This window comes from Trichomycterus rosablanca, chromosome 4, assembly GCF_030014385.1.
Source record: "Trichomycterus rosablanca isolate fTriRos1 chromosome 4, fTriRos1.hap1, whole genome shotgun sequence".
Lineage (NCBI taxonomy): Eukaryota > Metazoa > Chordata > Actinopteri > Siluriformes > Trichomycteridae > Trichomycterus > Trichomycterus rosablanca.
Genome location: NC_085991.1, coordinates 32,382,846 through 32,406,924, shown reverse-complemented (window position 1 = coordinate 32,406,924; position 24,079 = coordinate 32,382,846). Strand labels below are relative to the sequence as shown.

General features: G+C 40.0%; 1 protein-coding gene across 1 annotated transcript in view; it reads left to right on the top strand.

Annotated features, from left to right (window-relative positions):
- Nucleotides 1-24,079, top strand: part of exoc6b (exocyst complex component 6B) — a 174,948-nt gene that overhangs the window by 93,831 nt on the left and 57,038 nt on the right. The window contains exons 16-18 of the mRNA XM_062993202.1: nucleotides 7,341-7,452; nucleotides 11,696-11,830; nucleotides 12,047-12,226. Of these exons, the coding sequence (XP_062849272.1) occupies nucleotides 7,341-7,452; nucleotides 11,696-11,830; nucleotides 12,047-12,226 (427 nt within the window). The remainder of the gene's footprint in view (nucleotides 1-7,340; nucleotides 7,453-11,695; nucleotides 11,831-12,046; nucleotides 12,227-24,079) is intronic.

Sequence of the window (24,079 nt, the reverse complement as noted above, 5' to 3'; positions counted from 1 at the left end):
GCTTTACATCCAGCCAGAATCTATGCTGTGATTGCTTTGCAATGGTCGGCAGCACAGATGGGTCAGCTTTCTCCAGTGCTTTCTGCCTCGTGTAAGTCCTGTCATAACACTGCCTTGAATGTTGTCATGTGGGTGCATCATACTTAAAATAACATAATTTATTGACATAATATGGTTTGGTGGCTCCTTTTATGTTCTGACACAGGGAGAACATGCAAACTCCACGCAGGAAGGACCCTGAGCGTTCCACCAAAGAATCCAGGACCTCCGCCATCTGGCTTGGCTGGGCGGCTGCATGAACATTGATTGGCTGTTGTTCACAGGGTGGGATAAGTCAGACCAGGGTTCTTACTCATTGGTCATCATCTTCCTCCATGAGGTTTTTGGCAGTTTTCTGATGCCTTAGGGCAGCACATTGGCTCAGCAGGAAGGTCCTGGGTTCGATTCTTAGGTGGAGCGCTCAGGGTCCTTTTTGTGTGGAGTTAGCATGTTCTCCCTGTGTCTGTTTGGGTTTCCTCCGGGAGCTCCAGTTACCTCCCACAGTTCAAACACATGCAAGTGAGGTGAATTTGAGATACAAAATTGTCCATGACTGTATTTGACAATGCATTATTAAGTACGCAGAACAAAGGGTACAAGTCAAATCTGTGGGTCACTGGTGGAGAATGCATAGATGTGTATGGGTGTGTGTGTGAGCATGCAGGAGTCAGTCTAGTGCTATAGGAAACAGAAGCCTGTGATTGACGGCCCAAAAGAGCGGAGCACTAATTCCACTTTCCACCAGACCACTTCACTGGAGGCAATTAGACCTTGTGGTTCCTCTCAGTCAATATTAAAATGTGGTGCAGTCGGAGGGGAAGGGGGTTTGCTCAGGCCCATGTGCAGGTGGTTGGACCAGACTGGAGGAATTTCACTTACCATTCAAAATGTCTCCCATCTGAGTGCCTGAACCTTGAACCCCGAGTGAGAGAGGATACGTTTTAAAGTTGTTTTACAGATGTTGAAGCGGTTCCATGTAACAGCTAACCTTTACTCCACGCAGGTCCTGATGTTCTTGAATGTGATGGTTCAATAGCCCTTAAATTGACTGCTAGTTTGGCTTTTAAAGCGCACTTGATGAATCAGTGAACAAAGATTTAGTACAATACGGTTCATCTCTCTCCTCCCCTGCACACATTTCCTTCCTTTTGTTTCCCTAATGGACTTAATCATCCTACTGATTTCCAGCTACTCCCCTCTGCACGACCTCTGGGGTTTTATTAAGATCTTATATAAAGATGTTTTAGGTAGGTATGCTGGTCACACTCTATAAATCATTAAGAGATGAAGGCATGAATTCATGTCATAACCTTGTTGACATCATTGTAAAGCATTTGTCTGTTTTGAACGTATTCATTCAGTGCATTCACAACAAGCTGCTATATACAGTAGTTATAAACATACATAAGGAAGTGGATCATAGGCAATGATCTTGACATGTTGTAACCAAAGAATATTTTCAAATAGGACCTTGTCTGGGCGTGGCTGTTGCACTCAGCTGTATGTTTATGGACAATTGCTTTCATGGTTTTAATCAGTGGTCTATTTGAGGACCCCTCCTAGAGAATGTACACACTCCAGCTGATAAGAAAAAGAATAGAATAGAATGCCTTTATTTGTCATATACACAATGACCAAGCATAACATTATGACCACTGACAGGTGAAGTGAATAACACTGATTATTTCTTCATCACGGCACCTGTTAGTGGGTGGGATATATTAGGCAGCAAGTGAACATTTTATCCTCAAACTTTACGTGTTAGAAGCAGGAACAATGGACAAGCATAAGGATTTGAGTGAGTTTGACAAGGGCCAAATTGTGATGGCTAGACGACTGGGTCAGAGCATCTCCAAAACTGCAGCTCTTGTGGGGTGTTCCCAGTCTGCAGTGGTCAGTATCTATCAAAAGTGGTCCACGGAAGGAACAGTGGTAAACCGGTGACAGGGTCATGGGCGGCCAAGGCTCACTGATGCACGTGGGGAGCGAAGGCTGGCCCGCGTGGTCCGATCCAGCGGATAAGCTACTGTAGCTCAAATTGCTACATAAGTTAATGCTGGTTCTGATAGAAAGGTGTCAGAATACACAGTGCATTGCAGTTTGTTGCTTGTGGGGCAGCAAAAGGTGGACCAACACAATATTAGGAAGGTGGTCTTAATGTTATGCCTGATCGGTGTATACGGTGTATACATATACATAATCTAAGTCGTATCCAATCACCCTATTGCATTACGCTTCCTCTCTGCTGATGTTGATCTCCACTCTGAGGAGAACACTGACTAATACACCCTCCTCTGACACGTGTGCAGTAGCCAACTGCATCTTTTCACCTGCACAAGCTGTGCATCAGCTTTGTGTATGGAGAGCCACACCCTGATCCTGATTGTCCCCTGTCTCTGTGCAGGCGCCATCAATCAGCCAGCAGGGGTTGTAATTGCATCAGTTATGCAACCCTGTCCAGCCAGTTGTTGTTTATGTAGGCAGATGGCAGAGCTATGTTTCGCTGAGTTTCGAAATGTCAGCTCTGGTGTGCTAGTGTGTTTTACAGCTGCATCACCAGATCGCAGGGTCAGCCATCATACAGCACCCCTGGAGAAGACAGGGTTAAGGGCCTTGCTCAAGGGCCCAACAGTGGCTGCATGGCAGAGTTTGGATTTAAACTCTGAACCTTTTATTTGATAGCCCAAAGCTCTACCCACTAGGCTACCACTGTCCCTTTACAAAAATGCGATTGTGGATAGGGTTCTTTAGTCTGGGAACTTGGCTGTATTATCAGCCAGCGCATGTTTATTCAACCTCCTGAGCACCAGTCCAGAAATACACTTGGAGCTTGCCTTCCTTGTGTCTTGAAAATTGATGGCTTAAGCTATTTTTGTACTCTTGCCTCTAAGCTCCCAAGCTACGATTGAGGTTTTGGCTATCGGACAGATTGGGACTGGTACATTGTTGGCTCTGTAAGCCAGAATCATTTTTTTTTAATGCAATACAGTGAGTTAAAGAAAGCTAATTGATGGGGTGCAACATTGGTATGTCATGGAAAAGCTTGCTGCATTTTGTATTAGTTGCATGAACAACAGAACATGTAGGACAACCAGACGTGGACTGTGGTGGAGAGATGTTCATCTAATCACTTGGGCACCAATCCAGAAAAGATTGATCATTAATCAGAAAATAGATATCTTGCTTACTTTGATTTTATTTTAAAAATCTGGTGGCTTAATTCAGAATGGACTTATGGCTCAAAGCTCTTTAGCTGCAGTTCAGACTTTGGGAATTGCCATTAGGAATTGATAGGGCTGGTCCATCGTTTATTGTCCAGTCAGCTAGTAAGGTGTCAGTTCAGAACCATGTGAATCAGCATTCTGTATCCCTTACAGCAGAACAAAAGCCACAAGGACTTGAAAGACTCCCCATTACACAGATCAGCCATAACATTAAAACCACCTCCTTGTTTCTACACTCACTGTCCATTTTATCAGCTCATAGAAGCACTTTGAGGTTCTACAATTACTGAATGTAGTCCATATGTTTCTCTGCATGCTTTGTTAGCTCCCTTTCATGCTGTTCTTCAATGGTCAGGACCACCACAGAGCAGGTATTATTTAGGTGGTGGATGTTTCTCAGCACTGCAGTGACACTGACATGGTGGTGGTGTGTAAGTGTGTGTTGTGCTGGTATGAGTGGATCAGACACTGATGGAGAATTTAAACACCTCACTGTCACTGCTGGACTGAGAATAGTCCACCTATTCTCAAATACCAAAAACATCCAGCCAACAGCACCTTGTGGGCAGCGTCCTATGACCACTGATGAAGGTCTAGAAGATGACCAACTCAAGCAGCAGCAATAGATGAGTGATCGTCTCTGGCTTTACATCTACAAGGTGGACCAACTAGGTAGAAGTGTCTAATAGAGTGGACAGTGAGTGGACACGGTATTTATAAACTCCAGCTGCGCTGCTGTGACTGATCCACTTATACCAGCACAACACACACTAACACACCACCACCATGTCAGTGTCACTGCAGTGCTGAGAATCATCCACCGCCTAAATAATACCTGCTCTGTGGTGGTCCTGTGGGGGCCCTGACCATTGAAGAACAGAGTGAAAGCAGGCTAAAAAAACATGCAGATGGTCTACAGTCAGTAATTGTAGAACTACAAAGTGCTTTTATATGGTAAGTGGAGCTAATAAAATGGACAGTGAGTGTAGAAACAAGAAGGTGGTTTTAATGTTATGGCTGATCAGTGTACATTTGTACAGAGATTTGACAGTTTTTGATCTAAATATCTCTAGACAACAGTGATTTCTGTCTTTAGTGTCTTTAGACCTGCACCTGTATAGATTAACATTTAAAGCTCTTCTCTCTAAACTTCTCTTTTTTTTTCTTTGCTTTTTCTCCGCACACCTTGGTGCCAAGTTAGAGGAAATTCTTTCCCCCCAGAGAGGGAAAAACGTTTTTGAAATTCTTTCTAACCCTCCCTCAACACCATGTAAGACAATTGAGCAATTTATCAGGAATGTGTTTGGTACCCAGAGAGCAAAAAGCCATTGCGCACTTGGTCTTGTTTTATGCTGATTAACGTGACCGAGACACATTGTTCTCATCTTTTTCTTTCTTTTTGCTTCTTTCATTTCTATTTCCCGTTAGAGGGGAGGTAGAGATGATGCTTCCAGCTATACTTAAGGTAACAAGCATAATCTAGAGTGTAATTGGCCCCACTTGTTTCTTTTTCAGACCCACTCACCATCAAAATGTGCTCATCAAAAGTAAGACTTGAAGCGAGAGAAGCGAATCAGCTTTCTAGTTGTGTTGATTTTTGGATGGAAATTTGGACAATTCCTTTTAGTCGACTCCTGTCCAGACTTTAGACTGATGCAAAGTCATCTATGCATCTATGTTTAAATAGTAGTAGTATAGTAGTATACTTTATTTGTCATATATACATATACAGGTGTACAGTACAAGGAAATTCTTTCTTCACATATCCCAGCTTGTTTGGAAGCTGGGGTCAGAGCGCAGGGTCAGCCATCGTACGGCGGTCCTGGAGCAGACAGGGTTAAGGGCCTTGCTCAAGGACCCAACAGTGGCTGCATAGCAGAGCCTGGATTTGACAATCTTCCGGTTGATAGCCCAAAGCTCTACCCACGGACTTAATGACTTAATCAATTACCAGTTTCACAGTTGAATTTGACTTAGAACTGCAGCACTTTCTGTAGGCTAGATACATCATTCAGAGTGATAGGGGAGTTGATGTATACACTGCTGAATACACACTGAGGGTATAAGATTACCCCTGTGTCAGAATTCAGCACAACTCCTGCACTCTTACTCCATATGGCTTGTGTGTGTTATCTTTGCAGCTCCGCTCTCAATGCAAATCATCTTTATACTCTGCATGCTTGGTGGGTAGCACTGTCACCTCACAGCAAGAAGGTCCTGGGTGCGATTCCCAGGTGGAGCGGTCCAGGTCCTTTCTGTGTGGAGTTTGCATGTCCTCCCCGTGTCTGCGTGGGTTTCATCCGGGAGCTCCAGTTTCCTCCTACAGTCCAAAGACATGCAAGTGAGGTGAATTAGAGATACAAAAATGAACTTGAACTGATGAATCTTGTGTAACCAGTAACTACCTGTCCTGTCATGAAGGTAACCAAAGTGTATGATGTTAAAATCCAAATAAATAAATTAATAAAATACTCTGCATGCTGCATAATCCGTATAGTTGAAGTATGTGGAGTTCCAGGCCACAGGGGGTGATTTACCGCTGTAGACCCCCAGCTGTGTGCTCTCTGGCTCTCACCAGTTCTATTTTGCAATGTTGCACTCTATCTCTCCTTCTCTGTTGAACACGAGCTTGTGTTACTCCCTCAGGAGCTGGAATAATTAGGCATTCGGGGTTGTGGTTTGGTTAGTTTGCTCTGGAATAATGTATGCTAAAATCTGTCCAAGAGAATACTTTGCTTATTGCGGGGGCTCTTAAAATATATGTGTTATTGTAGGTCACTGGTATAAGAGTTGACAGTCAAGGCCTGGACTGAAATATTAACACACATTGATTAATCTGAGTGAAACCATGTGGAATTTTGCTGAATTGACGCTCATGCTGGATTTTATTTTGATACTGATTTTTTGGTAAGTGATGTTTGAATTTTAGGGGCTGACAGATTTACATTACAGAGTATATTTAGAGAACAAACAAAACGGGTCACTTGATTCCCTAGTCTAGACTATTTTAACACTGTCAACCCTATTTCACTCAGTTGTCAGTCATGTTTAAATGCATGCATAGTTCATAAAGGGACACATCATATATTCTTTTTTTTTTTTTTTTTTTTTTTTGCTTATCTGTTTATGCTTTTTTTTCTTTTTTTTTTCTTTTTTTTTCCCAGTTTAGCGTAGTCAGTTCATCTTTTGCTCCTGGAGACTGGTCGTGCTCAAGGAGGGCATGCCTCACACTCCCCTTGACATGTGCGCTATCCTCAACCCCTTTTTATTCATCCATACCTTTCAAGCGACCCACATTATGTTCATAATTTTTATGTGACCCAGGCAACACAAACAATGCATCAATCTGGTCCCACTGTGGTTTACAAGATGTAACATAAAGCCTCCACAAGGTGGCGATCACGTACAATTTCATTTACTGTTTCTGTGGTGTTAAAATTTATTATTTTTTTCTGCAATCTATTTTGTTAGCTTTGTAAAACCCTGTTCTAGGCACATCTAACATGGCCTGCATGAATTAAAGCGATAACGCTAACTACCACACCTCACATCCACCAGAATGCTACAGAATTTCATCCTTTGTGAATTATCCTTTAGTCCTAGAGTGTCTGGGTCACACTGGTCTTACCAGAATTTAATCTGGTTAGTGATGGCTGGAAGGTTGCGCCCCATTCTGATGTGACAGTGGCCAAATTCCCCTTATTACGTAATGAACTGGGGAGTGGCTTCAGTCGCAACAGGTCTATGGACACTAATCTTGGTTTGATGATGAGTAATATTTAAAAGGTACTCAGTATGTTTCTTCGACCACTGGATGGCACTGTAGACCGCCATAGGATAAGCTGTATCGCGTGAAGATGTGGTGGGGGTGAGGACTTTAAAAAACAACAATAATCTAGCAAAACCAAGCAAATTTTTTTTTAAATACCTTTTTTTTTAGCTGAACTGGTTCTTAACATTCAGTTATCTACCTAATTGGGGTGAATTCCTCACTTTTGCAGTGTGCAGTTTGAGACAGGATCCAGCAGGGTGTGTGTACATTAGAATGTCCATTAATTAAGATGCTCTCTGCTTCAGTTCTACAGAAATCGACGACATGATCCGCAAGTCTACCAACCTGCTGCTCACACGCACCCTCAGTCACTGTCTACAGTATGCCATCAAGAAGAAGAATGTCGGGTTGGCTGAGGTGAGATGATTTCTGTGCTTTTATGAGTGAATGTCATGTTTTATGTAACACTTGGTTAGATTCGTGACACAACAGGTACTTACTGGTTACACTGGTTTAATGTCAAACACAGTCATGGACAATTTTGTATCTCCAATTCACCTCACTTACATGTCTTTCGACTGTGGGAGGAAACCGGATCTTCCGGAGGAAACCCACACGGACACGTGGAGAACATGCAAACTCCACACAGAAAGGACCTGGATCATTTCACCTGGGAACCAAACCCAGGACCTTCTTGCTGCGAGCCCGGTTCTCCATGCGTCACTCACTCTACACTGCAAGCTTGATCCAAATACTTAAGAGGGGTGCCCAGGTGGCGCAGCGGGATAATCCGGTAGCACACCAGTGCCGAGATTCTGAGCTTCCGGGTTCTAATCTTGGCTCTGCTACCGGTGGGCTGGGCGCCCTCTTGCAGGCACAATTGGCAAGTGCCTGCAGCAGACAGAATTGGTCTCCAGTCTGCAGGTTGGGAAAGACCATACTAAGAGGTGGGGTTATCAACTCAGGTTGCCTGTACAGAAAGTAGAGGAGCGCAGAGATTGGGGCATGGCTCTCTGTATGCGAAGTCGAACTCCCATGCAAATCCCTTGAAGTATGGGTGAATAAGAAGGGATTGGTGGACTGGGCACGTGCCGAAGGTGTCAAACATACACCTTCCTTGGAGGCCCTTGGGGTCCCCAGGAGCGATGGTAAAATTGGGAGAAAAAAAGGTAAAATGCATTAAAATAAATAAATACTTGAGCAACCGTTTAAACAGGTAGTCCTGTCTGAGTAAATCCAACTAGTCGATTCCCTTCTCATGTGTAACGCACAAAGCAGTTTCTTCACCTTTTTAACAAGTAACCATTCTAAATCCAGCAGCCCCTTCTTGTTCATCCTACCCTGCTCTGAGTGGAGCTGTGGCGCTCTCCTTTGAGTGTGTTTAGTCTGTCCCAGCCACAACGGATACAGAGACGCTCGCTTCCCGCTTCCTTTCAGCCCTGTTTATAATCGTGCCGAATTGAAAAATCAGCCGGGTGCCACAGATTGAGGAGAGTGGAGGACATGGGCTAAACACAGGGGGAAGTTTTGATTATGAGTATAAGGTAGTTCAGTAAAAGGACAGCCCTCTGCTTGCCCACTCGATGCTAACTCTCTCTAGTGGAAAACACTGCCGCTCCCTGCCCCTAATAAACACACACAGTGCACACACACACCCGCACACATCTCTGGGTTTCATGCCAGATCAGGTATCACAGACCTCCAGTCCCAGTCGTTGGCCGGTTGTGTGGAGGTGAGCAAGTATGACCTAGCCTCTGCGCTTGAGCTTCCCCCATGCCGGGTGTATGTAGCGAGCCTGGGAAAGGCCCCATCCTGATGTCTGGCCTAAATTAGCCCCGTTGCACCTTGTATGGCTGCTGACAGCCCTGGCCTGCCTTTGCACCCTGAACCCTGGCTTACTGACCGACTGGCTGAACCCAGATATGTCTGTGCTCTGCTTTTCTCTAACCCCACAGCACTGCGGGAGCACTTTTGGTGCCATCAAGTGTTCTGTTTAATGCATGGAGCACACCATGTTGTTTTTGGGCAGATTGTTTAGTCACAAAAAAATTGAGGGGCTTTTTGAGCCCAGATCAGTGACTCAAGTCAGAGCAAGCAAAGCTGACTCGAAATTGGGACGGCTTACTTTACTTGAAAGGGAAAGAACAGGTCAAACATACAATGTTATTCATAGTGTGTTCTTTAATATTGTGTGGTCAGTGCTCGAGTGGCACTAGTTTACCACCGATGAGATCCAGGTTCAGATCTCAGCTGTGCTATCACACGGCTGGGCGTCTACACATACACAATTGGCCGTGTCTGGTTGAATGGTCGAAGCTTTGCAATGGATTCTTGCCTTGCACCCAGTGTTACACTCACAGTGCCCGTCGCAACCCTGACCAGAATAAAACGGTTGATAAAAATGGGGACTGAAGTAAAAATAAATATTGCATTCTCTTACATAAATTTGTCAGTAAGTTTTTAAATAAATGCATTTTTACCCTCTTTTCTCCCGACTTTTTAGCGTGCCCAATTGCCCGATTGCGTCACGCTTCCTCTCCACTAATGCCGAACCCCGCTCTGATTTGAGGAGAATGAAGCTAACCCATGCCCACTCCAACACATGGGCAGCAGCCGTATGCATTTTGTCACCCACACTAGGCGAGTGCATATATGCGAATCAGCCTTGTGTATGGAGAGACACACCCTGATTCACACTCTTTCCCCACTTTATGTGCAGGCGCCATCAATCAGCCAGCAGAGGTCGTAGTGCATCAGTTATGAGGAATCCCTATCCGGCTTAATACCCCACCCCTAAATGAACAACAGGCCAATCGTTGTTCATGTGGTTGCTCAGCCCAGCCAGATGGCGGAGCTGAGATTTGATACGATGTATTCGAAATCCCAGCTCTGGTGCGCTAGCGTGTGTTTTTACCACTGCGCCACCTGAGCGGCCAACTAAATAAATATTTAGTACATTTAAATAAATATATATACAGTATATACAGTGTATCACAAAAGTGAGTACACCCCTCACATTTCTGCAGATATTTAAGTATATCTTTTCATGGGACAACACTGACAAAATGACACTTTGACACAATGAAAAGTAGTCTGTGTGCAGCTTATATAACAGTGTAAATTTATTCTTCCCTCAAAATAACTCAATATACAGCCATTAATGTCTAAACCACCGGCAACAAAAGTGAGTACACCCCTTAGTGAAAGTTCCTGAAGTGTCAATATTTTGTGTGGCCACCATTATTTCCCAGAACTGCCTTAACTCTCCTGGGCATGGATTTTACCAGAGCTTCACAGGTTGCCACTGGAATGCTTTTCCACTCCTCCATGATGACATCACGGAGCTGGCAGATATTCGAGACTTTGCGCTCCTCCACCTTCCGCTTGAGGATGCCCCAAAGATGTTCTACTGGGTTTAGGTCTGGAGACATGCTTGGCCAGTCCATCACCTTTACCTTCAGCCTCTTCAATAAAGCAGTGGTCGTCTTAGAGGTGTGTTTGGGGTCATTATCATGCTGGAACACTGCCCTGCGACCCAGTTTCCGGAGGGAGGGGATCATGCTCTGCTTCAGTATTTCACAGTACATATTGGAGTTCATGTGTCCCTCAATGAAATGTAACTCCCCAACACCTGCTGCACTCATGCAGCCCCAGACCATGGCATTCCCACCACCATGCTTGACTGTAGGCATGACACACTTATCTTTGTACTCCTCACCTGATTGCCGCCACACATGCTTGAGACCATCTGAACCAAACAAATTAATCTTGGTCTCATCAGACCATAGGACATGGTTCCAGTAATCCATGTCCTTTGTTGACATGTCTTCAGCAAACTGTTTGCGGGCTTTCTTGTGTAGAGACTTCAGAAGAGGCTTCCTTCTGGGGTGACAGCCATGCAGACCAATTTGATGTAGTGTGCGGCGTATGGTCTGAGCACTGACAGGCTGACCCCCCACCTTTTCAATCTCTGCAGCAATGCTGACAGCACTCCTGCGCCTATCTTTCAAAGACAGCAGTTGGATGTGACGCTGAGCACGTGCACTCAGCTTCTTTGGACGACCAACGCGAGGTCTGTTCTGAGTGGACCCTGCTCTTTTAAAACGCTGGATGATCTTGGCCACTGTGCTGCAGCTCAGTTTCAGGGTGTTGGCAATCTTCTTGTAGCCTTGGCCATCTTCATGTAGCGCAACAATTCGTCTTTTAAGATCCTCAGAGAGTTCTTTGCTATGAGGTGCCATGTTGGAACTTTCAGTGACCAGTATGAGAGAGTGTGAGAGCTGTACTACTAAATTGAACACACCTGCTCCCTATGCACACCTGAGACCTAGTAACACTAACAAATCACATGACATTTTGGAGGGAAAATGACAAGCAGTGCTCAATTTGGACATTTAGGGGTGTAGTCTCTTAGGGGTGTACTCACTTTTGTTGCCGGTGGTTTAGACATTAATGGCTGTATATTGAGTTATTTTGAGGGAAGAATAAATTTACACTGTTATATAAGCTGCACACAGACTACTTTTCATTGTGTCAAAGTGTCATTTTGTCAGTGTTGTCCCATGAAAAGATATACTTAAATATCTGCAGAAATGTGAGGGGTGTACTCACTTTTGTGATACACTGTATGTAACTAAATAACTAAATCTGATTTGTCTAGTTGGTTCAGATCATTGTAAACACAACTCACCTGGAGATGTCCTGTCACTGCCTGGAAGAGTTCATCTCCAACATCACCAACGTGCCTCCACTTACAGCTAACACCACCAAACTCTACGGCACCTCCACCTTCAAGGTAGGAAATGACCTGTTCACGTCTTTCTTTATTTGAATTGTGACACTGCTGATAAAATACAATACTAGATGTAAACTTATTGATATTAAATGTGCCGCTTTACAGCATTGGTTTCCAAATTTCACCACGCACATCACCCTCGTAAATAACTTGTCTCTTAAAGGCATCTCAGAGTTAAGAGTTAATTCGCGCACATATATGCCCATATGTTTGTAGGATGCGAGGCATGCAGCAGAGGAGGAGATCTACACTAACCTAAACCTGAAGATTGATCAGTTTCTACAGCTGGCTGATTATGATTGGATGGCAGCACAAGGAGGCAGTCAGGCCAGTGACTACCTGAGTGACCTCATTGCCTTTCTCTGCAGCACCTTCGCTGTGTTCACACATCTGCCTGTGAGTGGGTTTTGTTTTAATGACCTGCACATACACCAAAAGTGCTTGCTTAGCATTATTATGATGGCATTAGGCCGAATAGGCAAATGTATGTGAGTTTCCATTGATATTTTAGAGACAGGCATGTCATTCTTTATTGTTTTAGAGAGCTTACCTTGCATCGCAAGTCTTTTCAGGTTTTTCTATTTTAAAGTGAAATAACGAATGTACACTAGACGTTTTCACTCAGGAAATGATTTGTGATATACATGGTTGATATTATTGACACGTGATACTGGAATGATACATGGCTGCACTGACTGAGGCAGCTGATTCCAAACATTAGCATGGTTAATTTTTGTAATGTGTCATTACTGAAGCATGTGGAGAATTCTAAGATTTCTAAGACTTTATAATTAGGGCCCTACTAAATTCACGCTTAATGTCATGGACCTCGTTTTTTTAAAGAAAAGTGCCACATTTCACGGCAATCATTAAATTACACTCATAAATCAAATGATAAAATAAATGAAAGCTACAATACACAGCACAGCCTATTTTAATGGTTGAATGTTAAACCTATAACATCCAGCGACGGTGCGAGACCCTCCTCTGCATCCTCAGAATTGGTTGGGAGTTTTCAGAACTCAGTTACCCGAGTCGTGTTTTTAGCTGCTTTGGACTTCGACATCTTGGACAGTTTGACCAAGTGATTGCTAACTGAATTGCCGTAGGATTGCTAGTACCGCCTCATATTGCAAATTAACCACTAATAATGAGGCACTTGAACGCTATGCAAATGAAAAATCACAAAACACAAACCTTAAATTTTACATTGCACAGCAAATTGCATATTACACGGGAAAGGCTCATTTCACGGTCTGTGACGCAATTTTCACAGCCGTGAATTCGGTCGGGCCTTAATTATAACCATGTAAGTAACATGCATGTAAACTGTGTCTTGCATATGTAGGACCATAGTGTATAGTTTCTAAGGCTACTTTGCGTATTGAATTTAGCCACTATATGGTTTTAGGTGGACTTTTAAAAGGAGAACACAAGAGCATTTTCCAGTGTCTCTCTGTACTTCATAAAAAGCACAAATGGCAAACTGTAGTTTACCAATTTGTATATTTGCACCAGTGTTGTATTACCCAGTAAATGTGTAATCTGTGGGGGAAAAATGCTGACCTCAGATCAGATTAAAATCACAGAGATTACCTGCTACTAACTTATTACTCCTTCTTATCAAGTAAACAAAAAGGAGAAATGTCTGCAAATGTGTGTGGTTCAAAAGCAAGAGCCATTTCTTGTGTTAGCTCTCATTCATTTAAGAGCATCACATGACCAAGCTCATGAAGCTGTTAACCGACCCAAACAAATTTGTTGTTTGTGTTTTGTTATATGTAAAGGCCCCATAAAGTCCCATTTTCTTTTTTATTACATCATTATATTTTTCACATTTCATGTGATTTGCTGTGTGTATGTGTGTGTGTGTGTGTGTGTGTGTGTGTGTGTTTAACAAATTCACTGTCAAAAACAGGAGAGCCATGTTCTGCACTCCGCAATCATCCATTACTAGTGTGTGCGCCTCAACCAGACTGCAGATGTCACAATTGCACGTGAAACCTCATTGACCTTATTCCCTCAGTCACAGCCAATTGTGCTGGTTTAGACACCTGACCAGCTTAATCGCTCCACCTGGGATTCGAAGGAGTCCGTAAGATCTCTGTGCCACCCAAGCACCCCTGAAATGGTTCTCTCTGAATTCCCTGTCACTAGCTAAACCTGTCGGTGCTACACTATTATGTGCAAGTGTATCCAGGTTGTGTTCCAAAAAGCAGATCTCTTTGCTCCTTCCTCTAGACCCTAACCACATATTACGTAGAATGAATAAGTGATGGATACACATGTTTAACAGGACACATATAGAGGTGTGCCTGGATTAAAGGGAGGAAGACAGTATCTCAGTAAAAAATCTGCTAGTTACATACTTTAACTATGTAATTTTAAAATATAATTTAAAAGTAATAATCCACCCTTTTTAATTTATTTTCATTGGCCATGCTAATTTTAGATTACTGTGTAAATGTGTGTAAATTGGTGCTGTCCATATTTATTATATAGGCCCCCTATTGACTATCAGACATAGTGTGTTCATGTTCTGTATCGGCAGAACAAATTATGTTACTAAATGATTTTTTAGGAGCAAATAAGGCATTTTTCAGTTACGCTAGCTTGCCACCCTGAGACCTGGCTTAGAATCAGCAGTACTTTCGTCCAGCTAGGCACCTACACAGATGTGATTGGCTATGTCTGAGTAGAGTAAATGCCCTGTCCATGGTTTTTCTGCCTTGCACCCAGTATTCCCCGGTGAGCAGGTTAAACCCGATGTAGTGAACACTCTAAAAACGGTGTTTAAACCACCATTGACAATTTCTAATGAATCTTATTTTGATTTCAGGTGGTGTATTGTTTTAAATTGTGCTACATATTAGGGGTAAGAACGCATCACTGTGGTAATGTGAGGAATTATAATAAATTTAAGGTATTGCATATAGTTACAGGGTATTTAAAAACACAAGCAAAGTAATTACAGATGTTTAATCTAATTTAATATTAATATTTCAATGCATAATTGACCATCTCATTTGACCATCTCGGTCTTTTAACCTAAAACTTTCAATCTAAAAACATGTAGTGCTTTTATACCAAATAAACGACTCTCTAAATATGATGAGTATTCCTCTACAAAATAGCTTGAAATGCCTAGGACCACCCACTTTAGCAAGGTTACCTGGAACTGTAGTATTCCTAGTAGTCCATCGAGCCCCTTGATGTAAATTGGATTTTGGACACACTGCACTTGAACTCGGAGTTGAGGCTAAGTGGGATCACTGTGGTAAGAGGATTGGAAACCACAGTATAGGGCCTCTAAAGCCTCCTGGCTTAGCTGCCATGGAGCTAAACAGAAGTGCTTGTGTGACCCAGAGGTAGCGCATGTTGAGGAAGATCGTACCTTGTGGACAGCCTAGCCTTAACCTCTGACCTGAATCGGATTTAACACATACAAAAGCTCTGCGGCACTTTTCCCTTCTACAGGCCTCTGCTAAGCACTGTTCCTCACTAGATTAGCAGGACTCAGTAGTCCCAGTGCCAGAGCCGGCCCCTTGGGTTACACCAAGGCCTCTGTCCCCTCATAGAAGTGATGAAAGCTACTTCCAGTCACCCCCCTTTCTCCTCCTGTAATCTCCTAAATCTCACTTTGCCCCCTGACCCAGCTTTGGCTGCTTAGGGATGCTCCTTTTTTCAGCTCAGAAAAAAAATCAACCTGCACATTTCCGGCTGGTTTTGGAGGTGGTGCAGTGACTTCTTATTCCTTTAATTACCTGCACTTTTGAACATGGTTCAAAGTTTTGATTCATATTTTTGTTCATTTGTTTTTCTGGAGCTTGCTTTTTATTCCACTTGGGCTTGGTGTTTTCCCAGTCTGAAGGCATGCTTTGTGTAAAAGTTTCTCTTCTGTACCCATAATGCTAAGGCTGTTTTAAGCTTTAAACAAAGCGTAACCAAAAACTGTCGGAAATTAACAACTGAAAATCTGTAGCATACATGATTCTTAAGAAGAGTACGGTCGGCCAAGATTAATGAATGCAAATAGAGGAACAATGATAAAGCCATTATAGAGATTGAAGACCTCAAACAGAAGACAATAAACTGTAGAAACACCAGCTAATTAAGAAGTGGCACTGGCATGCACACTGTAATCTTAAAATTAGATTTTTGTTATATATTTAATTATGAAAAATAATTACCTCATGTATTTCAGTGTAATAAAGTATAATTGGTTGTCTTGAGAGGTAGAGTACATGCATTTATAAAAGATTCAAAGTAAAGACGTCTTTTCTTTACACCTTATGTCATGAATTAACCACACCCTATTCACAACATCAGTCATCAAATGTCACTGGTTTATGGCTCCTTTAAGGGCTGCTGTATAACATTAGCAAGTAGCGCCTCTCAGTGCCACAGCTGTGAACGTAATTATAGGTAATAATAATAATTGAATAGGGCGGCTCGGTGGCTCAGTGGGTAGCCCTGTCTCCTCTCAACAAGAATCATGGTTCGATCCCTAGGTGGGGCAGACCGGGTCCTTTCTGTGTGGAGTTTGCACGTTCTCCCCATGTCTGTGTGGGTTTCCTTCAGGAGCTCCGGTTTCCTCCCACAGTCTAAAGACATGCAAGTAAGGCGAACTGAAGATACAAAATTGTCCATGACTGTGTTTGACATTAAAGACATGAATGTAACCAAAGTGTGTAAAACATGACGTTAAAATGCAAATAAATAAATAATAATTGTATGTAATAATATAAAAATAAAATAAAAAGTAATTGACCTTTATGTAACCAAAGTGTGTAAAACATGACGTTAAAATGCAAATAAATAAATAATAATTGTATGTAATAATATAAAAATAAAATAAAAAGTAATTGACCTTTATGTAATCGAAGTGTGTAAAACATGACGTTAAAATGCAAATAAATAAATAATAATTGTGTGTAATAATATAAAAATAAAATAAAAAGTAATTGATCTTTATGTAATCGAAGTGTGTAAAACATGACGTTAAAATGCAAATAAATAAATAATAATTGTATGTAATAATATAAAAATAAAATAAAAAGTAATTGACCTTTATGTAACCGAAGTGTGTAAAACATGACGTTAAAATGCGAATAAATAAATAAATAATAATTGTATGTAATAATATAAAAATAAAATAAAAAGTAATTGACCTTTATGTAACCGAAGTGTGTAAAACATGACGTTAAAATGCAAATAAATAAATAAATAAATAATAATTGTATGTAATAATATAAAAATAAAATAAAAAGTAATTGACCTTTATGTAACCGAAGTGTGTAAAACATGACGTTAAAATGCAAATAAATAAATAGTAATTGTATGTAATAATATAAAAATAAAATAAAAAGTAATTGACCTTTATGTAATCGAAGTGTGTAAAACATGACGTTAAAATGCAAATAAATAAATAATAATTGTGTGTAATAATATAAAAATAAAATAAAAAGTAATTGATCTTTATGTAATCGAAGTGTGTAAAACATGACGTTAAAATGCAAATAAATAAATAATAATTGTATGTAATAATATAAAAAAAAAAAAAAAAGTAATTGACCTTTATGTAACCGAAGTGTGTAAAACATGACGTTAAAATGCGAATAAATAAATAAATAATAATTGTATGTAATAATATAAAAATAAAATAAAAAGTAATTGACCTTTATGTAACCGAAGTGTGTAAAACATGACGTTAAAATGCAAATAAATAAATAAATAAATAATAATTGTATGTAATAATATAAAAATAAAATAAAAAGTAATTGACCTTTATGTAACCGAAGTGTGTAAAACATGACGTTAAAATGCAAATAAATAAATAATAATTGTATGTAATATAAAAATAAAATAAAAAGTAATTGACCTTTATGTAATCGAAGTGTGTAAAACATGACGTTAAAATGCAAATAAATAAATAATAATTGTATGTAATAATATAAAAATAAAATAAAAAGTAATTGACCTTTATGTAACCGCAGTGTGTAAAACATGACGTTAAAATGCGAATAAATAAATAAATAATAATTGTATGTAATAATATAAAAATAAAATAAAAAGTAATTGACCTTTATGTAATCGAAGTGTGTAAAACATGACGTTAAAATGCAAATAAATAAATAATAATTGTATGTAATAATATAAAAATAAAATAAAAAGTAATTGATCTTTATGTAATCGAAGTGTGTAAAACATGACGTTAAAATGCAAATAAATAAATAATAATTGTATGTAATAATATAAAAATAAAATAAAAAGTAATTGACCTTTATGTAACCGCAGTGTGTAAAACATGACGTTAAAATGCGAATAAATAAATAAATAATAATTGTATGTAATAATATAAAAATAAAATAAAAAGTAATTGACCTTTATGTAATCGAAGTGTGTAAAACATGACGTTAAAATGCAAATAAATAAATAATAATTGTGTGTAATAATATAAAAATAAAATAAAAAGTAATTGATCTTTATGTAATCGAAGTGTGTAAAACATGACGTTAAAATGCAAATAAATAAATAATAATTGTATGTAATAATATTAAAAAAAAAAAAAAAGTAATTGACCTTTATGTAACCGAAGTGTGTAAAACATGACGTTAAAATGCGAATAAATAAATAAATAATAATTGTATGTAATAATATAAAAATAAAATAAAAAGTAATTGACCTTTATGTAACCGAAGTGTGTAAAACATGACGTTAAAATGCAAATAAATAAATAAATAAATAATAATTGTATGTAATAATATAAAAATAAAATAAAAAGTAATTGACCTTTATGTAACCGAAGTGTGTAAAACATGACGTTAAAATGCAAATAAATAAATAATAATTGTATGTAATATAAAAATAAAATAAAAAGTAATTGACCTTTATGTAATCGAAGTGTGTAAAACATGACGTTAAAATGCAAATAAATAAATAATAATTGTATGTAATAATATAAAAATAAAATAAAAAGTAATTGACCTTTATGTAACCGCAGTGTGTAAAACATGACGTTAAAATGCGAATAAATAAATAAATAATAATTGTATGTAATAATATAAAAATAAAATAAAAAGTAATTGACCTTTATGTAATCGAAGTGTGTAAAACATGACGTTAAAATGCAAATAAATAAATAATAATTGTATGTAATAATATAAAAATAAAATAAAAAGTAATTGATCTTTATGTAATCGAAGTGTGTAAAACATGACGTTAAAATGCAAATAAATAAATAATAATTGTATGTAATAATATAAAAATAAAATAAAAAGTAATTGACCTTTATGTAACCGCAGTGTGTAAAACATGACGTTAAAATGCGAATAAATAAATAAATAATAATTGTATGTAATAATATAAAAATAAAATAAAAAGTAATTGACCTTTATGTAACCGAAGTGTGTAAAATATGACGTTAAAATGCAAATAAATAAATAAATAAATAATAATTGTATGTAATAATATAAAAATAAAATAAAAAGTAATTGATCTTTATGTAACCAAAGTGTGTAAAACATGACGTTAAAATGCGAATAAATGACCGCTCCAATGGCGCAGCGGTAAAAACACACGCTAGCACACCAGAGCTGAGATCTTAAATACATCATATCGAATCTCAGCTCTGCCATCCGGCTGGGCTGAGCGGCCACATGAACAACGATTGGCCTGTTGTTCATATAGGGGTGGGGTATTAAGCTGGATAGGGACTCCTCGTAACTGATGCACTACGACCTCTGCTGGCTGATTGATGGCTCTTGCACAGAGGTGGGGAAAGAGTGTGTTGATCGGGGTGTGTTTCTCCATACACAAGGCTGATTCGCATATTCACAAAAAGTAATTGACCTTTATTTAGGGGTCCTTACTCTAGTCTTTTGCAGACCTCTACAGTAAATAAACTAATTTGTCACACTTTTTAATACCACAAATTTACTTCTTTTGTTACAGCAGAGCAGCTGCATTGAAGCTTCATCATATTTGACGACTAATTGCTTCAGAAGTGTGTGGCAAACCTTAACACTTCTGTTTTCCTGCCTCACTATAGTTACCATGCAAATGCTTTGAAAGCCAGTTCCAATTAAAGCACAAATCACGCAATACCGTGCTTGACCTTTCCATTATTCTACCACAAAACCAGCTGCAACACCTTAAGGAAACCTTCAGGGTAGACCAAGTGTGAAACACTTTGCATGGCAGAACAGGAAAATAGTGGTCAGCAGAACTTATGTGTGATTCCTTTAAAACAGTCATATATTTGAGCTAAAAACAGTCCCTTTCCTCCTGCTCTCTTGTTTTCAGGGCAGTCCTATAGAGCACGCCAGACTGCCGGTGAGTACAGCTGCAGTGTGTGCTGAATTCTGCCGTAACCATGATTGAGTCATGATTGCAGTGTTGTACTAGCGCATGTTGTTGTTGTGACGGCTCGCACTCTAGTTCTGACTTGTTACTGAGTTGTTGTGTGTTGTGATTAAACGGTGCTTGCATTGTGTTTATTTTGGTTGACTTAATATGCTGCTTTGGGATCAAATTTAAGGTTGGCTTTTGATGCCCTAATGACTATGTATTATTAACCTTGGCCCATAGAGACCCATTTGGTAATGGACTGAGACCCATTTTAAACTAAAGCATTAGCTGACATTCACTCAAGCCTCTGAAAACAGTATGCCAGCTGTTTCTGCCACTTCGGAAGTGTCTAAAACAAATGAACAATCACTAGTGGAATACTACTGCTATTGCCTAGATGACTATGGGTCTGTCTGAAAACCTAGTGAGCTGCCTTGTTGCTTACTGCCTACCTAGGCAGCTGCCTAAGCAGAGAGGATTCTAATATGACGTCAACTTATAAAGCAGATTATTTGGACGCACTACTTAAACAGCGATTCCGGCGATTACGTCACCAATGTTTCGCTTACTAAGATAACACAGTTAGCCTCAGGCCATTCAAACCAATGGCCTGAGGCGGCACAACCTGCTAGCATGCCAGCTAACATCTTCTGTGTACCGAAAATGGTTAAAATGTCACTGACAAGCCCGAATTTGCAAATAAATACACTTGTAAACCTTTATGAGCTCAGTGGGCTGTCGTCTCACAGCAAGAAGGTTCTGGGTTCGATTCCCAGGTGGAGCGGTCCAGGTCCTTTATGTGTGGAGTTTGCATGTTCTGCCCGTGTCTGCGTGGGCTTTCTCCGGGAGCTCCGGTTTCTTCCCACAGTCCAAAGACATGCAAGTGAGGTGAATTGGAGATACAAAATTGTCCATGACTGTGTTTGACATTAAAGACTTGAATCTTGTGTAACCAGTAACTACCCGTCCTGTCATGAACTTAACCAAAGTGTGTAAAACATGACGTTAAAATGCTAGTGAGAAAAGTTGTGCTGCACTGAATCCTGGGACTATCTTCACTGCTAAGGAAGCATCGGATGCTCCCTCATCATTCAGTCAGTTTATCGCTTCAAAATAAGGCACCGTAGTAGGCAGCATTTTAAGGCATCTAAGAAATCGGACAGCCTTCTTCTCGGGAGAGCTTGCCTAGGATGACGTAAATTGCTGACTGTGTAGAGAGCTCACTAGGTTTTCAGACAGACCCAATAGGTTGACCAGAAAGTACTGCATGTCAAATACTGCTTTCAGGAGCTACATGTGCACAGGAAGGCTAAGTTTGCAAGAGAGACACAGTAGGATCTATACTTAATGGTCAAAAGGATGTGGACAGTAAGCTTAGGAGCAGTCCATCGCATGTCCAGCCATTGGCATTAAGATGGAAACCCCCTCACCTCACCCCGCTCTGCTCCCACCAGTGTCTATAACAGCCTTCACTCCTCTCAGAACGTGTTTTAGTTAAGGCTCTGCGCAGGGCACTAAAGGTGCAGAAACTGAATGAGCCATCTTGATGTCATGAAGCTAAAAACATACACTGATCAGCCATAACATTAAAACCACCTCCTTGTTTCTACACACACTGTCCATTTTATCAGCTCCACTTACCATATAGAAGCACTTTGTAGTTCTACAATTACTGTCTGTAGTCCATCTGTTTCTCTGCATGCTTTGTTAGCTCCCTTTTACGCTGTTCTTCAATGGTCAGGACTTCAAAGTACCACTACAGAGTAGGTATTACATGGTGGTGGTGTGTTAGTGTGTGTTGTGCTGGTATGAGTGGATAAAACACAGCAGCGCTTCTGGAGTTTTTAAACACCTCACTGTCACTGCTAAATAATACCTGCTCTGTGGTGGTCCTGACCATTGAAGAACAGGGTGAAAGCAGGCTAAAAAGGTATGTAGAGAAACAGACTACAGTCAGTAATTGTAGAACTACAAAGTGCTTCTATATGGTAAATGAAGCTGATAAAATGGACAGTGTGTGTAGAAACAAGGAGGTGGTTTTAATGTTATAGCTGATCAGTGTATTTCTATAGTATAATTGATTATGTAAACCTGTCGGCAATGGGTATGGCCGCAAAAAGAGTGAGTAGTTAGAACGGATCTGCACATACATGACCAAATAAGAGTTTTAGGTTATTGTGGCTTCATTTATGTTCTGTATATAGTGACTTAAATGTGTCTAACAACTATTTAATACAAATATTAAACATTTTTGTGAGCTCAGCTTACACCGATAAGGCATAACATTATGACCACCTTCCTAATATTGTGTTGGTCCCCCTTTTGCTGCCAAAACAGCCCTGCAACTGTGATGCACTGTGTATTCTGACACCTTTCTATCAGAACCAGCATTAACTTCTTCAGCAATTTAAGCTACAGTAGCTCGTCTGTTGGACCTTCACTCTCCACGCGCATCAATGAGCCTTGGCCTCCCATGACCCTGTCGCCAGTTCACCACTGTTCCTTTCTTGGACCACTTTTAATAGATACTGACCACTGCAGACTGGGAACATCCCACAAGAGATACAGTTTTGGAGATGCTCTGACCCAGTTGTCTAGCCATCACAATTTGGCCCTTGTCAAACTCGCTCAAATCCTTACGCTTGCCCATTTTTCCTGCTTCTAACACGTAAAGTTTGAAGATAAAATGTTCATATATCCCACCCACTAACAGGTGCTGTGATGAAGAGATAATCAGTGTTATTCACTTCACCTGTCAGTGGTCATAATGTTATGCCTAGTCTGTGTATTAAATTGTGCTTGACCATTATAAAGGAGAGTGGCACTTTATTTCAATTTAAAATCCAAATACAATGTTTAAGAATAGCTGACCCTAGCTGTATAAATATTATTCATGTGCTCACTTTGTTGTCTAGACTAGCGATGAAAATGTCTTACATTAAAAAATGGTTTTTGGTTGAATGATTGAAGCCCTGTGATGGATTGGCGCCCTGTCAAGGGTATTCCTGCCTTGCGCCCAGTGTTTCCCAGTGAAACCCCAGTGTTATTATTGTTATTATGATTGTTAAATAAAATGTAACAATGAAAAAACAAACATATACATTACAGATTATACATTTATTATAGGGCAAATATGTGGCAGCTAAATTGCTAACTGACTCAATGGTGAATTATTTCCATATGAATGGTTCTTTTTACAGGGATGAATTTCCAATGCTTTGGCAACTTTGTTTTCAAATCTCTAGCAACAAAGCTGGTGTTGATAACCTGTTAGAGACAGTTTACTGTGGCTAATGTTTTGTCAGCAGGTTGAAGTTATGTTAAAGAGTGGATGTGGTAAGAGAGGAGAAAAAAAACCACTCTCAGTCATAGCGGACTTATTTCAGGTGAAAACTCTTCACTCTTAATGCACACATGGCTGCAGCAGTAACTGTTTCCTAAACAGTTCAGGACAGCTTCTGAGTCAGACAGACTCAAACCGGATTAAATCTCCTGCTCTTGGCAGGCGGTTGTGAAACGTGCAGTCCGGCAGAGCGGAGTCCTGTCTGTGCTCCGAGTTTATGACTGAGGGTTTTATAGAACATGCAGTGCACGCAAGGCCCTTAACTCTCAATTGCTTAGACAATATACTGTCACTGTACTGCAAGTCGCTTTGGATAAAAGCACCTACTAAATGCTGAAGATGTAAATGTAATGTTCAGGTTCCTTTCGATGTTCACAAGTCACAAAATACAAGTCCGAGTCAAGCCACGCGTCTTTAGGCTAGAGTCCGATAGTACAAATCTCTGATTTGTACTATCAGTTTTTTTATAGTGTGTACCTTCATTGTTGTATAATGCTACTGTGACTTTATTTGTCTGTGTTTTAAGGGCAGCATGTTTTAAGTGATACAGCATGGTG